Below are 23,969 nucleotides of genomic sequence, written 5' to 3' on the forward strand. Positions count from 1 at the left end.
GGGACAAGGTTATTATTAACGGTAATGCGAACATTATCAACTTTATCCAAAGGTTTCTTTGTAGAATGATCAGCAAGATTAACATCCAAATAACAATTTTTCAGCGGTGGCAAGTCAAGCATATTATAAATTTTCTTAGGCATATGAAATACTTGCACCAAGATCACATAAAGCATTACAATCAAAATCTTTAACCTTCATCTTAATGATGGGTTCCCAACCATCCTCTAGCTTTTTAGGAATAGAGGCTTCACGCTCTAGTTTCTCTTCTCTAGCTTTAATGAGAGCATTTGTAATATGATGTGTGAAAGCCAAATTTATAGCACTAGCATTAGGACTTTTAGCAAGTTTTTGCAAGAACTTTATAACTTCAGAGATGTGGCAATCATCAAAATTCAAACCATTATAATCTAAAGCAATGGGATCATCATCCCCAATGTTGGAAAAAATTTCAGCAGTTTTATCACAGGCAGTTTCAGCAGTTTTAGCAGTTTCAGGCAGTTTTTCGCGCTTTGCATTAGAAGTGGAAACATTGCTAACACCAATTCTTTTATTAGTATTAGTAGGAGGTGCAGCAACATGTGTAGCATTAGCATTACTAGTGGTGGTAATAGTCCAAACTTTAGCTATATTCTTCTCTTTAGCTAGTTTTTCATTTTCTTCTCTATCCCACCTAGCACGCAGTTCAGCCATTAATCTTATATTCTCATTAATTCTAACTTGGATGGCATTTGCTGTAGTAACAATTTTATTATGATGATTCTCATTAGGCAAAACTTTCGATTTCAAAAGATCAACATCAGCAGCAAGATTATCGACTTTAGAAGCAAGTATATCAATTTTCCCAAGCTTTTCTTCAACAGATTTGTTAAAAGCAGTTTGTGTACTAATAAATTCCTTAAGCATGGCTTCAAGTCCAGGGGGTGAACTCCTGTTATTGTTGTAAGAATTCCCATAAGAATTAGCATAGCCGTTGCCATTATTATAAGGATATGGCCTATAGTTGTTACTAGAATTGTTCCGGTAAGCATTGTTGTTGAAATTATTATTTTTAATGAAGTTCACATCAACATGTTCTTCTTGTGCAACCAATGAAGCTAATGGAACATTATTAGGATCAATATTAGTCCTATCATTCATAAGCATAGACATAATAGCATCAATCTTATCACTCAAGGAAGAGGTTTCTTCGACAGAATTTACCTTCTTACCTTGTGGAGCTCTTTCCGTGTGCCATTCAGAGTAGTTGATCATCATATTATCAAGAAGCTTTGTTGCTTCACCAAGAGTGATGGACATAAAGGTACCTCCAGCAGCTGAATCCAATAAATTCCGTGAAGAAAAATTTAGTCCTGCATAGAAGGTTTGGATGATCATCCAAGTAGTCAGTCCATGGGTTGGGCAATTTTTAACCAGAGATTTCATTCTTTCCCAAGCTTGAGCAACATGTTCAGTATCTAATTTTTTAAAATTCATTATGCTACTCCTCAAAGATATAATTTTAGCAGGGGGATAATATCTACCAATAAAAGCATCCTTGCATTTAGTCCATGAATCAATACTATTCTTAGGCAGAGATAGCAACCAATCTTTAGCTCTTCCTCTTAATGAGAAAGGAAACAATTTTAGTTTAATAATATCACCATCTATATCTTTATATTTTTGCATTTCACATAGTTCAACAAAATTATTAAGATGGGCAGCAGCATCATCAGAACTAACACCAGAAAATTGCTCTCGCATAACAAGATTAAGTAAAGCAGGTTTAATTTCAAAGAATTCTGCTGTAGTAGCAGGTGGAGCAATAGGTGTGCATAAGAAATCATTATTATTTGTGGTTGTGAAGTCACACAACTTAGTATTTTCAGCGTTGGCCATTTTAGCAACAGTAAATAAAGCAAACTAGATAAAGTAAATGCAAGTAAACTAATTTTTTTGTGTTTTTGATATAGCAAACAAGATAGCAAATAAAGTAAAACTAGCAACTAATTTTTTTGTATTTTGATTTAGTGCAGCAAACAAAGTAGTAAATAAAACTAAGCAAGACAAAAACAAAGTAAAGAGATTGAGAAGTGGAGACTCCCCTTGCAGCGTGTCTTGATCTCCCCGGCAACGGCGCCAGAAATTTAGCTTGATGACGCGTAAAGCACACGCTCGTTGGGAACCCCAAGTGGAAGGTGTGATGCGTACAGCAGCAAGTTTCCCTCAGTAAGAAACCAAGGTTTATCGAACCAGTAGGAGTCAAGAAGCACGTTGAAGGTTGATGGCGGCGGGATGTAGTGCGGCGCAACACCAGGGATTCCGGCGCCAACGTGGAACCTGCACAACACAACCAAAGTACTTTGCCCCAACGAAACAGTGAGGTTGTCAATCTCACCGGCTTGCTGTAACAAAGGATTAACCGTATTGTGTGGAAGATGATTGTTTGCAGAAAACAGTAGAACAAGATGGCAAGAGATTGTATTTCAGTAAAGAGAATTGGACCGGGGTCCACAGTTCACTAGAGGTGTCTCTCCCATAAGACAAACAGCATGTTGGGTGAACAAATTACAGTTGGGCAATTGACAAATAAAGAGAGCATGACAATGCACATACATATCATGATGAGTATAGTGAGATTTAATTGGGCATTATGACAAAGTACATAGACCGCCATCCAACTGCATCTATGCCTAAAAAGTCCACCTTCAGGTTATCATCCGAACCCCCTCCGGTATTAAGTTGCAAAGCAACAGACAATTGCATTAAGTATGGTGCGTAATGTAATCAACAACTACATCCTTAGACATAGCATCAATGTTTTATCCCTAGTGGCAACAGCACAACACAACCTTAGAACTTTACATCCTTGTCCCGGTGTCAATGCAGGCATGAACCCACTATCGAGCATAAGTACTCCCTCTTGGAGTTACAAGCATCTACTTGGCCAGAGCATCTACTAGTAACGGAAAGCATGCAAGATCATAAACAACACATAAGTATAACTTTGATAATCAACATAACAAGTATTCTCTATTCATCGGATCCCAACAAACGCAACATATAGAATTACAGATAGATGATCTTGATCATGTTAGGCAGCTCACAAGATCCGACAATGATAGCACAATGGGGAGAAGACAACCATCTAGCTACTGCTATGGACCCATAGTCCAGGGGTAGACTACTCACACATCACACCGGAGGCGACCATGGCGGCGTAGAGTCCTCCGGGAGATGATTCCCCTCTCCGGCAGGGTGCCGGAGGCGATCTCCTGGATCCCCCGAGATGGGATCGGCGTTGGCGGCGTCTGGAAGGTTTTCCGTATCGTGGCTCTCGGTGCGGGGGTTTCGTCACGGAGGCTATTTGTAGGCGGAAGGGCAGGTCAAGAGGCGGCACGGGGCCCCACACCATAGGGCCGCGCGGCCAAGGGGGGGGCCGCGCCGCCCTAGGGTGTGGCCCCCTCGTGGCCCCTCTTCGTCTCTCCTTCGGACTTCTGGAAGCTTCGTGGAAAAATAGGCCCGTGGGCTTTGATTTCGTCCAATTCCGAGAATATTTCCTTACTAGGATTTCTGAAACCAAAAACAGCAGAAAACAGCAACTGGCACTTCGGCATCTTGTTAATAGGTTAGTTCCAGAAAATGCACGAATATGACATAAAGTGTGCATAAAACATGTAGATAACATCAATAATGTGGCATGGATCATAAGAAATTATCGATACGTCGGAGACGTATCAAGTGCCCACTACCATTCGTTGACAACAACAAACACCTCTCAAAATTTTACTTTTTATGCTCTCTTTATGTTTTTCAAAACCAAAGCTCTAGCACAAATATAGCAATCAATGCTTCCCTATGCGAAGGGCCATTCTTTTACTTTATGTTGAGTCAGTTTACCTACTTCCTTCCATCTTAGAAGCAAACACTTGTGTTAATTGTGCATTGATTCTTACATACTTGCATATTTGCATTCATCATATTACTTTATGTTGACAATTATCCATGAGATATGCATGTTGAAAGTTGAAAGCAATCGCTGAAACTTATATCTTCCTTTGTGTTGCTTCGATGCCTTTACTTTGAACTTATTGCTTTATGAGTTAACTCTTGTGCAAGACTTTTGATGTTTGTCTTGAAAGTACTCTCCATGAAAAGTTTTGCTACATGTTAATTATCTATTTGTTAGCAACTATAGATCATTGCCTTGAGTCACTTCATTCATTTCATATGCTTTGTAATAGTATGATCAAGGTTATGTAAGTAGCATGTCACTACAGAAATTATTCTTTTTATCGTTTACCTGCTCGGGACGAGCAGGAACTAAGCTTGGGGATGCTGATACGTCTCCGACGTATCCATAATTTCTGTCGTTCCATGCTTGTTTTATGACAATACTTACATGTTTTGCTTGCACTTTATGATGATTTCATGCATTTTCTGGAACTAACCTATTAACAAGATGCCACAGTGCCAGTTCCTGTTTTCTGTTGTTTTTAGTTCCAGAAAGGCTGTTCGGGCAATATTCTCGGAATTGGACGAAATCAACGCCAAACCTCCTATTTTTCCCGGAAGGCTCCAGAACACCGAAGAAGAGTCGGAGAGGGGCCCGAGGGCCACCAGACCAGAGGGGGGCGCGGCGTGGCCTGGGCCCGCGCCCCCCTGTGGTGTGGAGCCCTGTGCACCCCCTGCGCCGCCTCTTCGCCTATAAAATCCCTTTCGACCTAAAAACGCAGTACCAATTGACGAAACTCCAGAAAGACTCCAGGGGCGCCGCCACCGTCGCGAAACTCCAATTCGGTGGACAGAACTCTGTTCGGCACCTGCCGGGACGGGGAAGTGCCCCCGGAAGCCATCTCCATCGACGCCACCGCCTCCATCATGCTCCGTGAGTAGTTCCCCCATGGACTACGGGTTCTAGCAGTAGCTATGTCGGTATACTCTCCCCCATGTACTTCAATGCAATGGTCTCATGAGCTGCCTTACATGATTGAGATTCATCTGATGTAATCGGTGTTGTGTTTGTTGGGATCCGATGGATGATACATTATGATTAGTCTATCTATAAAGTTTGTGAAGTTATTGTTGCTGCAATCTTGTTATGCTTAATGCTTGTCACTAGGGCCCGAGTGGCATGATCTTAGATTTAAGCTCTATATTGTTGCTTAGATTGTATCTACAAGTTGTATGCACATGTCACTGTCAAGAACCAATGGCCCCAAGTGACAGAATCGGGACAACCGGAGGGGATGGTAGTGATGTGAGGATCACATGTTTTCACGGAGGGTTAATGCGTTGCTCCGGTAGTCTATTAAAAGGAGTCCCTGAATATCCGAGTAGTTTCCCTTGAGGCCGGCTGCCACCTTTGGTAGGACAAAAGATGTTGTGCAAGTTTCTCATTGCGAGCACGTACGACTATATACGGAAAACATGCCTACATAATTAATAAGCCTTGATGTTCTTTCTTAATGCTTTGATTCTGTCAATTGCCCAAGCGTAATTTGTTCACCCAACACTTGTCACTTATTGGAGAGTTACCACTAGTGAAGATCGCTGGGAACCCCGGTCCATCTTTCATCATAATATACTTGTTCTCTATGTCATTGGAAGTAGTATCAACTATCTTCTGGTGCCATTGCTCTCATATTGCTATTCTTGCTGTTGTGTTATTCTTGTTACTACTGCTCTCATATTACTGCTACTTTCACATCACCCCTGTTACTAGTGCTTTTCAGTGCAGCTGAATTGACAACTCAGTTGTTAAGGCTTATAAGTATTCTTTACCTCCCCTTGTGTCGAATCAATAAATTTGGGTTTTACTTCCCTCGAAGACTATCGCGATCCCCTATACTTGTGGGTCATCAGTTACCTTGTAAGAAACAACTTTCAAGGCATAGCTCATTATTGAGTTTCTTATTTAAGAATATGATCCCATGACATTATTTCATGTGATCATGGTTGTTAAGGATTTGGAAAATTGTTTAGGCTATCTTCCAGTATTAATCTCATCTTCTAAACCCTTTCTTTTAAAATAGTTAAGATGGATCTTATTCCTCTCATTAGACTTCTATTTATCTGGGAACAGTAGTTAGTTGCACCTATATAGCATGGCTTGAAAAATAGGTTAAGTTGGTATCTTGATTCATTTCAGGGTTTGCTGAACAATTCCCTTATTCCTATTTTAGCTTAGGCATGGTTTTAGTTTTATATTATGATCACCATAGTGATACATAAACTAGGGTTTGAGATTTAATTCTAGGGTGTAGAGATGAGATGACACCATATTGCATGTGATAGGGTTTAATCTCCCCTAACCATGATAAGGTGGTTATTTACTTAACATTTTAGGTTCTCCTCTAGTTATTATGATATTGAGAATTAGTTTTATCTTCTACCAATTGGTTTCTATTATTAACCTCAATTTATCATTTAAGTAGCTACATTGGTTATAGTTCTTTTTATAGTTAACTTTGGTCATATGGATATATGGTTTCTCACCATATAAAGTATAGAGTTTAACTCTAAGGTTTTCTTAGGTTGTTTAATTTCTGAAGTATAGATATGGTAGGATTCTACTTATGATCACCAAGTGGTTCACAAGTAAAGGTTGAAATCTAAGCCTAGGGTTGCTTATTATTGATCTCCTTATAATTTCATGTGGCTAATGATATCTGCTTACCCTATTAGGGTTTAACTTATCCTCACATACTTCAAGAGTATGATCATGGATTAAGCATGATCAACTTGTTCTTAATCTTTTTACCTCAAGTTCTTAGGGTTTATGATCATTACCCAATTTGTAATGATCAAGGTTTGGCTTCCTAAGGTACCTCTCATTAAATGGGTTTCTCACTTCTATGATCAAGCATTGACATGATCAACTAAGCATAATATCTCCCTTCTAGTTTCTTGGGTGGACATGGCTATGGTGGTCTCTATAGATTATATCCCAGCAGAATGCCTGAGATATTCTGTTAGGGTTCCACTTAAATAATGTTGATATTATCATCTGAGTATATGGATAGTTCTCTCCCTCACATTCAAGTGTTGGCTTTAACTTTCTTGAGTGTAACACCTTAGCTTGGGCTCTCTTATAAAGGAATGATTTATTCTAGGGTTTATGGTGTATTCAGCATACCTCAATAGATATCAAATCTAAAACTCCACTTGGCTATCTTGGTTGAATTAATCTCCTCATTTCCTTATCAATCCTTGGATATAATCTTATTCCATGTGATATTATGTTGTCTCACCACTCCAAGATGAAATGTTTATTCTCCTAATACTTTAGTTCAAAGGTTGTCCTTTATTCTTAAATAGGTAAAGCTAAGATATTGGTATGAGTGGTCTCTCTCTCTTTTAGGGAAGGACTTTAATTCCATCCTAAGATTAAGTTCCATAGAGAATGATGTGATCATCAATATCAATGTTTAACATAAATGGATTCTCTCTCTAGGGATTGTCTTGAATAATATCCTAGGGTTCTTTCTAAAGATGATGATTTGAATACTTGGATGTATATCCAAGGTTTAGCTCAAGGTTTGTTATTGCTGCTCTAATAATTATAATAGAACTCTCACCTCTCTAGGTTTGATACTTAATTATTTGGAATAGAGAAGAATATATATTTCTAGAGTTGATCTCCATGTCATGCTTCCAAGGTTCAAGTAGAATGGATATCATAGGGTTTATGATAAGAGCTTGGATTAGTTTAAGATATGAAGAAGATAAGTGAAGAATATTTTCTCCAGTTATTGTTACTTGATTTCCAATTAAATGGATGTTCATATGTTATGGCAAGGAATACCATGTTGTGATCTCTTATAAGATCAAGTAGTTGATCCTTGATTCATATGTTCTTGTGTTGGTTTTAATTCCATTTGATCTAACCCCTTAGATCAAATTCTCTCTACCCAAAACAAGGTTTTAGCAAAGTCACATTGAGGTTTATAGCGCTTGACTTGATGAGCTACTTCAGTTCCACCAAGGTCAAGTGAAACTTCAGTTACTGTGACTGTTTTACTTTAAAGCGCGAAAAGTCCCCAGATTTTCTATGCATGAATGCAATACACACATCTGTTTCCTCTATTTTCGTAACCCCATTACCTGGGATATTACAGTGGCCCCACTTCATCTCCTCTTCGGTCTTCTGGAAGCTTCGTGGCAAAATAGGACCCTGGGCGTTGATTTCGTCCAATTCCGAGAATATTTCCTTACTAGGATTTCTAAAACCAAAAACAGCAGAAAACAGCAACTGACACTTCGGCATCTTGTTAATAGGTTAGTTCCAGAAAATGCACGAATATGACATAAAGTGTGCATAAAACATGTAGATATCATCAATAATGTGGCATGGAACATAAGAAATTATCGATACGTCGGAGACATATCAGCATCCCCAAGCTTAGTTTCTGCTCGTCCCGAGCAGGTAAACGATAAACAAAGATAATTTCTGGAGTGACATGCCATCATAATCTTGATCATACTATTTGTAAGCATATGTAGTGAATGCAGCGATCAAAACAATGTATATGACATGAGTAAACAAGTGAATCATATAGCAAAGACTTTTCATGAATAGGACTTCAAGACAAGCATCAATAAGTCTTGCATAAGAGTTGACTCATAAGGCAATAATTCATAGTAAAAGCATTGAAGCAACACAAAGGAAGATGAAGTTTCAGCGGTTGCTTTCAACTTGTAACATGTATATCTCATGGATATTGTCAACATAGAGTAATATAACAAGTGCAACATGCAAGTATGTAGGAATCAATGGACAGTTCACACAAGTGTTTGCTTCTTGAGGTGGAGAGAGATAGGTGAACTGACTCAACAATAAAAGTAAAAGAAAGGTCCTTCAAAGAGGAAAGCATCGATTGCTATATTTGTGCTAGAGCTTTAATTTTGAAAACAAGAAACAATTTTGTCAACGGTAGTAATAAAGCATATGTATCATGTAAATTATATCTTACAAGTTGCAAGCCTCATGCATAGTATACTAATAGTGCCCGCACCTTGTCCTAATTAGCTTGGACTACCGGGATCATCGCAATGCACATGTTTTAACCAAGTGTCACAAAGGGGTACCTCTATGCCGCCTATACAAAGGTCTAAGGAGAAAGCTCGCATCGGATTTCTCGCTATTGATTATTCTCAACTTAGACATCCATACCGGGACAACATAGACAACAGATAATGGACTCCTCTTTTATGCATAAGCATGTAGCAACAATTAATTTTCTCATATGAGATTGAGGATATTGTCCAAAACTGAAACTTCCACCATTGATCATGGCTTTAGTTAGCGGCCCAATGTTCTTCTCTAACAATATGCACGCTCTAACCATAAGGTGGTAGATCGCTCTTACTTCAGACAAGACGAACATGCATAGCAACTCACATGAAATTCAACAAAGAGTAGTTGATGGCGTCCGCAGTGAACATGGTTATCGCACAACGAGCAACTTAATAAGAGATAAAGTGCATAAGTACATATTCAATACCACAATAGTTTTTAAGCTATTTGTCCCATGAGCTATATATTGTAAAGGTGAAGAATGGAAATTTAAAGGTAGCACTCAAGCAATTTACTTTGGAATGGCGGAGAAATACCATGTAGTAGGTAGGTATGGTGGACACAAATGGCATAGTGGTTGGCTCAAGTATTTTGGATGCATGAGAGGTATTCCCTCTCGATACAAGGTTTAGGCTAGCAAGGTTATTTGAAACAAACACAAGGATGAAGCGGTGCAGCAAAACTCACATAAAAGACATATTGTAAACATTATAAGACTCTACACCGTCTTCCTTGTTGTTCAAACTCAATACTAGAAATTATCTAGACCTTAGAGAGACCAAATATGCAAACCAAATTTTAGCATGCTCTATGTATTTCTTCATTAATGGGTGCAAAGTATATGATGCAAGAGCTTAAACATGAGCACAACAATTGCCAAGTATCACATTATCCAAGACATTATAGCAAATTACTACATGTATCATTTTCCAATTCCAACCATATAACAATTTAACGAAGAAGAAACTTCGCCATGAATACTATGAGTAGAGCCTAAGGACATACTTGTCCATATGCTACAGCGGAGCGTGTCTCTCTCCCACACAAAGAGTGCTAGGATCCATTTTATTCAAACCAAACAAAAACAAAAACAAACCGACGCTCCAAGCAAAGCACATAAGATGTGATGGAATAAAAATATAGTTTCAGGGGAGGAACCTGATAATGTTGTCGATGAAGAAGGGGATGCCTTGGGCATCCCCAAGCTTAGACGCTTGAGTCTTCTTGATATATGTAGGGGTGAACCACCGGGGCATCCCCAAGCTTAGAGCTTTCACTCTCCTTGATCATGTTGTATCATCTCCCTCTCTTGATCCTTGAAAACTTCCTCCACACCAAACTTAGAACAACTCATTAGAGGGTTAGTGCACAATCAAAATATACATGTTCAGAGGTGACATAATCATTCTTAACACTTCTGGACATTGCACAAAGCTACTGAAAGTCAATGGAATCGAAATATCCATCGAACATAACAAAACTGACAATGCGAAATAAAAGGCAGAATCTGTCAAAACAGAACAGTTTGTATTGACGAATTTTATCGAGGCACCAGACTTGCTCAAATGAAAATGCTCAAATTGAATGAAAGTTGCGTACATATCTGAGGATCACTCACGTAAATTGGCATAATTTTCTGAGTTACCTATAGAGAAAACAGCCCAGATTCGTGACAGCAAAGAAATCTGTTTCTGCGCAGTAATCCAAATCTAGTATGAACTTTACTATCAACGACTTTACTTGGCACAATAAAACACTAAACTAAGACAAGGAGAGGTTGCTACAGTAGTAAACAACTTCCAAGACACAAAATAAAAACAAAGTACTGTAGTAAAAACACATGGGTTGTCTCCCATAAGCGCTTTTCTTTAACGCCTTTCAGCTAGGCGCAGAAAGTGTGTATCAAGTATTATCGGAGGGTGGTGCATCAACAGCGGGATGCGGAGTTTTCTCAACCATGCATAGTATATTGGATACGTAAGTTTTAGCGTCTCCCTTTTCATTAGTCTTGGGCTTGCTACTCTCATCAAACAAATTTTCAGGAACAAGCCAAGCATAGTTATTTTCTAGTGCATCATTCATCGCTAGGAGCTTGCATGGTATTGGTGCTTTGATCTCCCCACCATCATTAATGTTATTAGTGTACTTTATTCTATCCCTATCCATTTTTTCAAGGAGACTAACAAAATTGGTATAAGAACCAAGCATATCATATTTAGCAAAGACCTTTCTAGCCTCTCTTGCTATACCACCAAATTCTCTAAGAAGGGTTTCTAAAACAAAATCTTTCTTTTCCCCTTCTTCCATATCACCTAGTGTAAGAAACATGTGTTGGATTATAGGATTGAGATTAACAAATTTAGTTTCCAACATGCGAACTAAAGCAGCAGCAGTAATTTCATAAGTAGGAGCAAGATCTAACAAGTGTCTATCTTCAAAATCTTCAATGGTACTAACATGGTTGAAAAATTCTTCTATATTATTTCTCCCAACTATAGACCCGCACCCTACCGGCATGTTTTTTACGGTAAAATTAAAAGGAAACATAATAAAATAAGTAAAGCAAATACAAGTAACTAATTTTTTTTTGTGTTTTTGATATACCAACCAAGACAGTAAATAAAGTAAAACTAGATAAAGTAAATGCAAGTAACTAATTTTTTTGTATTTTCGATATAGCAAACAAGATAGTAAATAAAGTAAAATTAGCAGCTAATTTTTTTGTATTTTGATTTAGTGCATCAAACAAAGTAGTAAATAAAACTAAGCAAGACAAAAACAAAGTAAAAGAGATTGGGATGTGGAGACTCCCCTTGCAGCGTGTCTTGATCTCCCCGGCAACGGCGCCAGAAAAAGTGCTTGATACGCGTACAGCACGCGTCCGTTGGGAACCCCAAGAGGAAGGTGTGATGCGTACAGCGGCAAGTTTTCCCTCAGTATGAAACCAAAGTTTATCGAACCAGTAGGAGTCAAGAAGCACGTCGAAGGTTGATGGCGGCGAGATGTAGTGCGGCGCAACACCAGGGATTCCGGCGCCAACGTGGAACCTGCACAACACAAACCAAGTACTTTGCCCCAACGAAACAGCGAGGTTGTCAATCTCACCGGCTTGCTGTAATAAAGGATTAGATGTATAGTGTGGATGATGATTGTTTGCAGAGAACAGTAGAACAAGATTGCAAAGAGATTGTATTTCAGTATAGAGAATTGGACCGGGGTCCACAGTTCACTAGAGGTGTCTCTCCCATAAGATAAACAGCATGTTGGGTGAACAAATTACAGTTGGGCAATTGACAAATAAAGAGGGCATGACCATGCACATACATATTATGATGAGTATAGTGAGATTTAATTGGGCATTACGACAAAGTACATAGACCGCTATCCAGCATGCATCTATGCCTAAAAAGTCCACCTTCAGGTTATCATCCGAACCCCCTCCAGTATTAAGTTGCTAACAACAGACAATTGCATTAAGTATTGCGCGTAATGTAATCAGTAACTACATCCTCGAACATAGCACCAATGTTTTATCCCTAGTGGCAACAGCACATCCATAATCTTAGAGGTTTCTGTCACTCCCCCAGATTCACGGAGACATGAACCCACTATCGAGCATAAATACTCCCTCTTGGAGTTACTAGCATCAACTTGGCCAGAGCATCTACTAATAACGGAGAGCATACAAGATCATAAACAACACATAGACATGAATTGATAATCAACATAACATAGTATTCTCTATTCATCGGATCCCAACAAACGCAACATATAGAATTACAGATAGATGATCTTGATCATGTTCGGCAGCTCACAAGACCCGACAATTAAGCACAATGGGGAGAAGACAACCATCTAGCTACTGCTATGGACCCATAGTCCAGGGGTAGACTACTCACACATCACTCCGGAGGCGACCATGGCGGCGTAGAGTCCTCCGGGAGATGATTCCCCTCTCCGGCAGGGTGCCGGAGGCGATCTCCTGAATCCCCCGAGATGGGATTGGCGGCGGCGTCTCTGGAAGGTTTTCCGTATCGTGGCTCTCGGTACTGGGGGTTTCGCGACGAAGGCTATTTGTAGGCGGAAGGGCAGGTCAGGGGGCCACACGAGGGGCCCACACTACAGGTCGGCGCGGCCAAGACCTGGGCCGCGCCGCCCTAGGGTGTGGCCACCTCGTGGCCCCACTTCGTCTCCTCTTCGGTCTTCTGGAAGCTTCGTGGCAAAATAGGACCCTGGGCGTTGATTTCGTCCAAATCCGAGAATATTTCCTTACTAGGATTTCTGAAACCAAAAACAGCAGAAAACAAAGAATCGGCACTTCGGCATCTTGTTAATAGGTTAGTTCCAGAAAATGCACGAATATGACATAAAGTGTGCATAAAACATGTAGATATCATCAATAATGTGGCATGGAACATAAGAAATTATCGATACGTCGGAGACGTATCACCCTCCGGGACTTCCTTAGACATCCCGGGTCGTCCCGGACACTTCAGGAACATTCCACAATATTCCGGACTATTCCAGTCCTTCCAAAACCTTCTAGAAGCTTCGGTCAAAACACCGGACTTTCTCCGAACCCCAGAAAATGACTTCCCATATATGAATCTTATTCTCCGGACCATTCTGAACCTCCTCTTAATGTCTCAGATCCCATCCGAGACTCCGAACAACATTCGAGCTCCATTCCATATTCCATATCTACTTAAAACGACATCAAACCTTAAGTGTGTCACCCTACGGTTCGTGAACTATGTAGACATGGTCGAGACTCCTCTCCGACTAATAACCAATAGCGGGATCTGGAGATCCATAATGGCTCCCACATATTCAACGATAACTTAGTAATCGATTGAACCATTTACATACGATACCGACTCCCTTTGTCACGCGATATTTTACTTGTTCGAGGTTTGATCATCGGTATCTCCATACCTTGTTCAACCTCATCACCGACAAGTACTCTTTACTCGTACCATGGTATATCATCTCTTGTGAACTATTCACATGCTTGCAAGCTAATCAGACGATATTCCACCGAGAGGGCCCAGAGTATATCTATCCGTCATCGGGATGGACAAATCCCACTCTTGATCCATATGCCTCAACTCATACTTTCTGAATACTTAATCCCACCTTTATAACCACCCATTTACGCAGTGGCGTTTGATGTAATCAAAGTACCCTTCCGGTATAAGTGATTTACATGATCTCATGGTCGAAGGACTAGGTAACTATGTATCGAAAGCTTATAGCAAACTGAACTTAATGACGTGATCTTATGCTACGCTTATTTGGGTGTGTGTCCATTATATCATTCATCCAATGATGTAACCTTGTTATTAATAACATCCAATGTTCATAATCACGAAACCATGATCATCTATTAATCAACAAGCTAGTTATACAAGAGGCTTAGTAGGGACTCCTTGTTGTTTACATAACACACATGTATCAATGTTTCGGTTAATACAATTATAGCATGATATGCAAACATTTATCATAAACACAAAGATATATTATAATAACTATTTTATTATTGCCTTATCTCCAACATGAGACCCGTTGATGTTACGCCATAGTGGTAACCCAACCTTTGTGATCGGAGATCCCGTGAATTAGGACATGGGAAGAACAAACTAGTGGTTTAATTGAGGAGAGTATTATGTAACCCTTTCTATGTGAAGATGCACAACTCTCAATTGTTGTAAGGCAGGTTGGCAACAAGCCTTAACGTGTTTATAATGGCTATTTTAGCAAAGATGTTATCCTACAGAGCATTCTTGAAATAACACACCTATATGAGTTCGATTGTTAAACGTCGCAGTCTATGAGATTTGGGTGATCTCTAGTAAACTCATGAAGAGACCACGAAGTATGACGCATATGCTTCACCCGCGGGGTAGGCTACTGGCAGCCATGTACTGGTCATGACTTTGAGTGAAACCATGTTCACGCAAAACTTGCAATTGAAGGCTTAGTCCATTGTTCAAGTGTGAATGGATGTAGCTTAAGGTTCTAGGCGGAAGTTCAACTTAACAGTCTCTGCTGAAACAATGGTATATAAACAAGCAGTGAGTATTGGTAAATCTCTAAATGGGTATTTGAGATCTGGTGGGGGATTGTTGAAATATTGGGCCCACATTTGGTGGCCCATACTAGATTTCAGATTTTGCCTATAAATCTCAAAGCCCACTTAGTGCCAGCCTTGTGAGTTTGAGCCCAAGTTGGTGGCACCTCACTAGGGAGTGATAAGAGGTGGGAAGTTTAGTCCCACATGGAAAGTTGGGAGGAAGTTAGACCACCTTATAAGGTGGGTTGTTCCACCACTAGTAAGTGAGTGTGAATAGGAGAACTACACGCGCGCGCTCCTCCTCCTCCTCGCTCGCTCGTCTCGACGCGACGCGCGCCGCACTCGTGGTGAGTGGTGAGTGGATTGAGCTTCGAACCGAGACTTTCCATACTTTTTGCAGCTCAGGAAAACGAACAGAGTCCTAGACGGACGCGTCATAGTTAGTCGGTTCGGGTCGCTCCCGGCTAACCGACTCGAAACGTTCGTGCGACGTGGGCGTGACCCACGTTGCCTAGGGTTTCCCGATCGAGCCTATATAATCTCTTTCCCGACTACCACAGAAACATACTGAATACACGAGTTAGGGTTTCCACCTCTCTCTACTTGCGCCGCCATCGTAGCCTACTCCACCCTGCGCACCGACGTGCATCGGCGAACGAGAGAGCAGGTCTCCGGAACCACTCGTCCTTGCGATCCTGTACGGGAGAGGGCGAATTAGAATTTTGAGAAGCGCTCTGCGCGACTGCTCAAGGTCTTCATCACGGGTCGCCTTCCGTCCAAGTCGGGCGGTGCTGCCTACCGTCGTCTTCAACACCGTCTACTTCGACCCGTCGTCCCTGTCGTCAACAACGTTGTCACCAACAACGTTACTGTTGCGACATCATCTGCTACACCTCCACCGCCACCTCCACCAGATCGGTACGTGCGACATATCTCGATCTGTTTAGCGATAGATGCTTTACAGTTTGCGCTGCTGCTACTCATGTTGATTAATACATCTAGTATGTTCGAGTTTCACATGTTAGTAGTTGCTGTCATTATGTTTTATATTCTAAAATTAATCATGAAAATTATGCCTAATTATCCAACACGTTTGGGGACGCCGGCTGGAGAGCGACGTCCCCCAAACGCGACACGAACAAAACTCGTCCTCATCATCCCATTTGGGGGACACGAGTAGAGACGCTCTTAGGGCATCTCCAACGGGGCGACCCAAACCTTGCCCGCGCGTCCGGATGGGTCGAGCCGGACAAAAACGCGGCCCAGCGCGGGAACGCACCGCAAAAGCGGACGGCCGCGGCGTCCGGAACGACGCAAACCCGGTCCAAATCTGGGCTAGGTTTGCGTGGCCGCGGATGGCACGCGCCGTCCGCTCGCGTCCGCGCGCTGGTCGCCTCGTCTCCCTGGGGGCCACCTATCGGTGACCAGGGAGTCTATTAAATGGGGACTAGAGGGGATCTGGCCCTCCACTCCAGTCCCCACCCCACTCCTGCAGCGAAACCGCCGCCATGGCCAAGCGACGGTTCACTTCCGCCAACGATGACGAGGCGAGCAGCAGCCGCCGTCGCCCGCCGGCGCTGCGGGCTGCGGGAGGAAATCGAGGCGGCCTCCACATCGGAGAGGCCGCCCGCGGCGGCGCGGCATTGCCACAACCGCCACCTCTCCTGCTCGAGCCGAAGCCCGAGTCCTCGGAGGAGGACCCGGACCTCCGCGCCGCGCTGATGATCTCGGCGGCGGAGGAGGAGGCGAAATGGCCGCACCTCCATGCGGCCATTCGCACCTCCGAGATGGAGGAGGCGGCCCGGCGGGAGGTCGAGGAGGCGGAGGGCTGGGAGCTCTACGCCTGTGCCCGCCGGGCGTGTCGGGAGGAGGAGGAGGCGGCGCGGCGGGAGGAGGCCAGCGCCGCGCCGACGAGGAGCACCGCGCGGAGCAGCGGCGAGAGGACAGGCGCCGCGCGGACCAGCGGCGGCGCTAGGAGGCCAGGCGCCGCGCACGGCGGGAGAGGCGCAGCGCCTCGGGGAGGAGGCGCTGCTCCGTGCGTCGCCGCAGCCCTCGGGTGGCTCCGGACCCCCACTCGGCCTGGGAGGAGGCCTGTGGTCTCCGTGGCCGGAGTCCCCGGCGCGGTCGAGCCACAACAGCGCGTCACCACCCGGGGACGTCGTCCACGACGACGTCACCGACGACGTCGCCGACGACGCCCACATGGGCTAGGCGGCGCACCAGCGGCCACCGCGCCGCCGACCAAACCCTAATAGAGGGTTTTTTATATTAGTTTAAATTTAAAAGCCCATATAGGGGCTTCTTTTGTTAGTTTTATTTGCCCAAAATAGGGCTATGTACAAATTTGCCCAAAATAGGGCATATGTTCAATGAAATTTCGTTTAAATTCGCATTTTTACAAATGTTTTTCTATTTATTTGATTATGCGTTGCGTCCGCGCGTTGGGCGCAGCGTGCGACCAAACGGACACGCGGTCGCGGCCGCTGTTCGCGTGTCCGCTTGGCCACCCAAACGGCCTAAACCGGACGGCCCAGCGCGTCCGTTTGGATCGCGTGCTTGGAGATGCCCCGGCTGACCCAAACGGACGCGCTGGGCCGTCCATTTTGGGCCGTTTGGGTGGCCAAGTGGACACCCGGACAGCGGCCCGCGTCCGCGTGTCCGTTTGGGTCGCGCGCTGCGCCCAACGCGCGGACGCAGCGCAAAAAACGTACAAACAGGAAAACAAACAAAAGTACGAATTTAAACGAAATTATATTAAACATATGCCCTATTTTGGGCAAATTTGTACATAACCCTATTTTGGGCAAATAGAACTAACAAAAGAAGCCCCTATATGGGCTTTTAAATTTAAACTAAAATTTAAACAGAAAATAAAAAACCCTCTAGGGTTTGGTCGGCGGCACGGTGGCCGCCGGTGCGCCGCCTAGCCCCTGTGGGCGTCGTCGGCGACGTCGTCGACGTCCCCGGCGGCGAGGCACCGTTGTGGCTCGACCGCGCGGGGACTCCGGCCAGGAGACCACAGGGCCTCCTCCCACGGCGAGTGGGGGTCCGGAGCCACCCGCGCCGCCTCCTCCCGGAGGCGCCGTCGCCTCTCTGCCCGGCCGGCGGCGCTGGCCTCCTCGGCGCCGCCTCCTCCAACGGCGGCACTGTCCTCTGGCGGCGCCGCTCGTCGGCGCGGCGCTCGGCCTCCTCCCGCCGCGCCGCCTCCTCCTCCTCCTCCCGTCGCGCCCGAGGGCACAGGGCGTAGAGCTCCCAGCCCTCCGCCTCCTCCACCTCCCGCCGCGCCGCCTCCTCCACCTCCCGCCGCGCCGCCTCCTCCATTTCGGAGGTGCGAATGGCCGCATGGAGTCGCGGCCATTTCGCCTCTCCTCCGCCGCCGAGATGATCGGGCGGCGCGGAGGTCCGGTCCTCCTCCGAGGACTCCGGCTTGGGCTCGATGAGGAGAGGTGGCGGTTGCGGCAATGCCGCACCGCCGCGGGCGGCCTCTCCGATGTGGAGGCCGCCGCGGTTCCCTCCGCCCGCAGGCCGGCGGCCGGCTAGCTGCCGGCCTCGTCGTCATTGGCTCGGGAGCGAACCGTCGCTTCGGGGCCATGGCGGCGGTTCGCTCGGGGAGTGGAGTGGGACCGGAGTGGAGGGCCAGATCCCTCCGATCCCCATTTATTAGACTCCCCGGTCACCGACGGTGGGCCCAAGGGAGACGAGGCGACACACATGGACGCAGGCGGACGGCGCGTGCCATCCGCGGTCACGCAAACCTAGCCCAGATTTGGGCCGGGTTTGCTGCTCCGACGCCGCGGCCGTCCGCTTTGCGGTGCGTCCCATGGCGGGCGCGTTTTTGTCCGGCTCGAGCCAAACGGACGCGCGGGCGCGGTTTGAGTCGCGCGGTTGGAGATGCCCTGATAGGAACAACAATGGATCTAGATCCATTCGGGCCTGCCAGTGAGCCATCGACCAAGATAGTAGAGCCTTTTCTTCCCAAAACAAGATCAATCTATTGCCTCTTATCCGGCATCCAATCCCTCTATAAACCTCCATCAATTTTTCCCCAAACACCTCGATTCATTCGTTGACTCTTTTTGGAAGGAGATGTCATCGAAGGGAAAACAGACCTGCCGCCACAGATTCCCGGGCTCAATCAGCAGTCGGTGAGACCAGCCCCGCCCCCCCCCCGCGCGGCGATGTCGGGGTGGATGATGATGTCGAAGATCATGGACAAATTAAGGTCGGTGATATCGCTGATGTCAAGTTCGGAGCAGGGGGAGCTTGAGACACAGGGATCCAACAAAAAGCTGAAGTCGTCGATCCCCATGAATCAAGATGGCCCCACGCCCCCCAGCAGCGTACGGTCGCACTTGCTGGAGATCGCCGCCGGTGCAGACATCATGGAAGAAGTAGCCGCGGTCGCTAGTCGTCAGCAGCGCAGCGTATTAGTGCTCTCGGGAGATGGAGTCATCGTCAACCCTATACTGCGCCAGAAACGGTCTGGCGTTGTCAGGTTCCCTGGTCTCTTCCAGATCATTTCCATGTCCGGCGTCTTCGCCGTCTCGTCTACTTGCTCGACCGGTTTCGCCGAGTTAACAGTATGCCTTACCGAAGGGCAGGGTGATGTCATCGAAGGCGTAGCCGTTGGCAAATTTATGGCTGCCAGCCTTGTCATGATCAAATTGGCCACATGGTCCAGTGCTACCAACGAGCGCCTCCCGGAAACTAGTGACAAACCTGCTGACGCTGCTGTTGCTGCTGCTGTTGCTGCTGCTTCCGCTTTGTTAGATGGAATGCTACTTTTGGAGGGTTTGCCGCCAGAAGGCCATGGGGCGGCGACTGAGGTGGATGGGGCGCCCACATTTAGAAGTCCCTGCGTGGCGTCGCTGAAGGCCTTTTTCGGCGGTATGGTGGATCGGATAATAAGAGAGGAAGTTCAGACGGCGCTCGAGATGAAGCCCGCACACACTTCAGGTTTGTTAAGCATTTGAGTAATATAATCTTCTCTACAGTATGGTGATAAGACTGGCGATTCAAGCTTTATATCAAATCCAATTGGTTAACAATCCGGGAATGCAGATAAAATCTATTCTTGCATTTGGTGGGACCTGATTAGAATGGTGTAGATTAAGGAAATTATTTGCTAGAAATATATTGCCTTGCCTTTTCCAAGTTCAGACTTTTCCTATGTTGGTTAGTGCATCAATTCAATAATATTTTTTTTGCATTTGGTGAGACCTGATCAGAATACTGTAGACTAATGATATTATTGAACTAGAGCTTATATGGAATATAACAGGTACAAATTCCAGGTGTTAGAATTAATACAACATTCTATGTTTTGTTTCTGTCGTGAACGGGGAAGTATAGTTAAAAATACCGCAAGTGGTGTTAATGCTATTTTTTTTTATCAAGGAATAAGCTGTAGTCTTTTGCTGCAGAGAGCCTCACCCACGGAGAGATGCAGCTACGGGACGAGCGTCGGGTTCTTGAGGGAACCCTATCTACTATGCATGACTTTATGCAACGTGCTGAGTGGTGCGCTCACAAAGATGGGATGCTGTTTATGGATGAATCTGTCAGTCTGGGGTTCAATCATTTCCAAGAGGAGGAATCAATGTTTGGGCGTCCGAAAGAGTTGCTGGAGTTGATCAACTTGCTTTGTTTGCCAGGGATAATCAGCAAGCGAGTTAAAGATGGAACATCTGGGACTATGATTGCAGCGAGAACAGACAATGTGTCTGTTTTGCCGATATGGGGAATTAGTGGTGTTGGAAAGACCACTCTTGCCTATCAGATTTTTAGGGAGAAGAGAGTTTGTGATAATTTTGACCTGCTAATTTGGTTATGTGTCTCGGATGGCTTTGATAAGAAGAAGTTGATTAAGAAGTTTATACTGTCTGTGGCCGAAAGGGAGATGAAATCTGATGATTTAAGCTATCTTCAGAGAATTCTAACTAACGGCATCATTCATCCCTCGAGGCGGTTCTTGCTTGTAATTGATGATGTGCAGGAGGACATATGCCGTGAAGATTTCCATGAATGGAAGAGTTTCCTCGCCCCACTAAAATGTGCTAGACCAGGAAGTATGGTTTTGGTGACAACAAGGTCTCTGAGGGTTGCTGAGCATGTTGGTACGATGAAGCATTACGTATTGGAGGGATTACCTGAAGGAAAACTTTGGGAGTTCTTTAGGATGCATGCGTTTGGTTCTGATAATTCCGACATCAATCCAGTGTTAGCGAGCATTGGCAGAAGTATAGTTTCAAGGTTGAATGGTTCTCCTCTAGGTGCCCAAATTCTTGGACGGCTATTAAGCCTCAAGCTTGATCCAATATATTGGAGAAACATCTTGGAGAGTGAGTTGTGGGAAGTACAGAATGAAAGAGAGGATAACCGCAGCATCTGCTCAGCCCTTAAGTTGAGCTACCAGTATCTGCCATTCCATTTGAAGCGTTGCTTTTCCTTCTGTTCTATGTACCCTAGGAATTATGAGTTTGATGCAGTGACGCTAGTTGACTGCTGGGTAGCAGTGGGCTTGGTGTTGCCTTATGGCCGCATGCTGCCATTAGATGTTGGCCATGTGTACTTCCAGCAGCTTGTGAATCGGTCCTTCTTTCAGAAAGCTCCAACATCATCTAGACATGTCATGCATGATTCGGTGTACGATATGGCGCAGCAAACTTCCAGGAATCAGTGCTTTGTGATAAAAGATACATGTGACTTATCAAGAATTCCTCCCAATGTTCGTCATTTGTCAGTACTCTGCAACGGCCTTGAAAGCAGTGATTTAGAAAGCTTGCAAGCGTACAAGGTTTTGTGTTCAGTAATATGCATCAGCACTGAACCTAATATTATCCCTGCTTCTGTCGTTGAAAGATGGTTCCGTGATCTCGTTAACATTCGAATGCTGAGATTTATATCCTGTCAGCTCAAGGAGCTACCCAATAATGTGGGGAACCTAGTACATCTTCGCTATCTTGACATTTCTGCTTGTGAATTTGACAAGTTTCCGGATTCTCTTTGGCGTCTCTATAACCTTGAAATTTTAGATGCTCGAAACTGCAAAATCCAAGATGTTCCCAAGGATATCATCAAGTTATTAAACTTGCAGAGAGTTATACTGAAGGGTGATCTTATCAGACAACTAGGGTGTCTACCGGGAATAAGTAACCTATTATATCTTCAGGAGATGCCTTACTATTCTGTTCAGGATGAGCCTGGAAGGAGAATTCATGAGTTGAAGAACATGGACCATCTTCGAGGATTGTTGGAGATCAGTGGCCTCTGCAGTGTCATAGGTATGGAACAATCTGCCGAGGCTGCATTACACAAGAAGATTTACCTTAACACATTGATTCTGTCGTGGCATGAGTCGATCAGGCCTGAAAAGCACAATAGCAACCAGGAGATGGAAGTGCTTGAAGGCCTGCGCCCTAGCTCCAACATCAAACATCTGGAAGTCAAGTTTTACATGGGTGCTGGATTTTATCCAAGTTGGCTCCATGAGGATGTGTTGAGCAGCCTGTCATCGCTCTCAATCAGCTCCTGTCCTCACATTACAACTCTTTTCGGCCAACCCTCTAGAACGGACGGTAGCAGTAGTAGTAGCACAGGCAGCTTTACCGGGTTCCGATCACTCACCAAGCTGTGCATTACCTGGTGCAAAAGGCTAACAGGTCTTGACAATTTCCTGCACCCAGAATATCTTCCAGCGATCAAGGTGATAAGGATCTCAAACTGTGAGGATCTAGTGTCACTGCCAACCAAGAGCCTTGGGGAATTTGTTCATCTGGAGGACTTGGAGGTGTCTCACTGCTGGAGTCTCAACTGGGAAAAAGGCCTAACCTTGCCCCCTTCGCTGAAAGTGCTCAAGCTTGAGGCATGTGGGGAGTTCTCTGATTCGATGCTGAGCTGTCTCGGCGGCCTGGCTGCTCTTACCAACTTGGACTTACAGTTCTGTCCGAGCATCGAATCAATCGGCACGCAAATCTGGAGCCACCTACAATCACTCAAGAACCTGAAGATAGTATGCTGCCAGGGGCTGAATTCCATCGGAGGATCAGAATCGATTGCGCGTATAAGAAACGTGGATATCAGACACTGCCCGAAGCTGAAAGAGCTAGAGCAACCATTTCATAGAGGCTGCTACTGTTAACTAGAATGGTGTTGGTCTGTCAGCTCTTCTACTCTGAAGGCTGCTCGGCTGCTGTTATGTCTAAACTCTCAGGTCGTTTTGGCGAGCAAGAGTCACCGATCCTATCTCCCTGCAGTTCCTTCTTGTGGTTCTAGCTAGTCACTGAAAATGTAACCTGGCAAATTTGGAAGATGTAGTTTGTGATCCTATTCAGCGGATAATATTTTTGCCATTGAAATGTTCTTTAAGATGGAATGTAAGAGCAAGGTATGGTATCCTGTTCAGAGGAGCAAGATTGATGGTCTTTACTGATTTTTTATAACCTCCAAAGTGATGTTCTGTGTTTGCTCACTTTGGTGCTGAATTGGGAGCATGTGCTGTTCTCCTTTGGATAGAGTAGACCATGTTCCAAAATGTACATCAGAGCTTGTGGTCGCGGAGGCTCGAGCGATCTTTTTTTCTGTTTTCTGGAAGGGGTGTGATCGTGTTTACATCCTGGTCTGATCTATAAGATGTTCTATCTTTTTTTTTTTCCTGAATCCTATATATCTTGACACATTTTAGTGCTTCTGTTCACTCATTTGGTTTGTACGGTATCCATATTAAAATATCTAAAACACCATATAATTGGGAACGGAGGGGGTACATATCATTATATTTTTTTTTTTGAACTATGACATAGCCAATTTTTTTTTTTTTTTTTGCCTATGTCATCCGGC

The 23,969-nt window shown here is 44.5% G+C and overlaps 1 protein-coding gene across 1 annotated transcript; it reads left to right on the forward strand.

Moving 5' to 3' along the window:
• The first annotated feature begins 19,082 nt into the window (after positions 1-19,082).
• On the forward strand, positions 19,083-23,741 carry LOC127301148 (putative disease resistance protein RGA3). The gene is made up of 2 exons (XM_051331371.2): positions 19,083-20,087; positions 20,555-23,741. The coding sequence occupies exons 1-2, from the start codon at positions 19,310-19,312 to the stop codon at positions 23,269-23,271; spliced, it is 3,495 nt and encodes a 1,164-aa protein (XP_051187331.2). The 5' UTR covers positions 19,083-19,309; the 3' UTR covers positions 23,272-23,741.
• Positions 23,742-23,969: the final 228 nt, after the last annotated feature.

The sequence above is a fragment of the Lolium perenne genome, chromosome 5 (assembly GCF_019359855.2).
Source record: "Lolium perenne isolate Kyuss_39 chromosome 5, Kyuss_2.0, whole genome shotgun sequence".
In the NCBI taxonomy this organism is placed as follows: domain Eukaryota; kingdom Viridiplantae; phylum Streptophyta; class Magnoliopsida; order Poales; family Poaceae; genus Lolium; species Lolium perenne.

Coding starts and splice junctions, on each gene's coding strand:
- LOC127301148 (XM_051331371.2), top strand. CDS start 19,310: ATGTCGGGGTGGATGATGATGTCGAAGATCATGGACAAATTAAGGTCG. Junction 20,088..20,554: donor GAAGCCCGCACACACTTCAG/GTTTGTTAAGCA, acceptor CTTTTGCTGCAG/AGAGCCTCACCCACGGAGAG.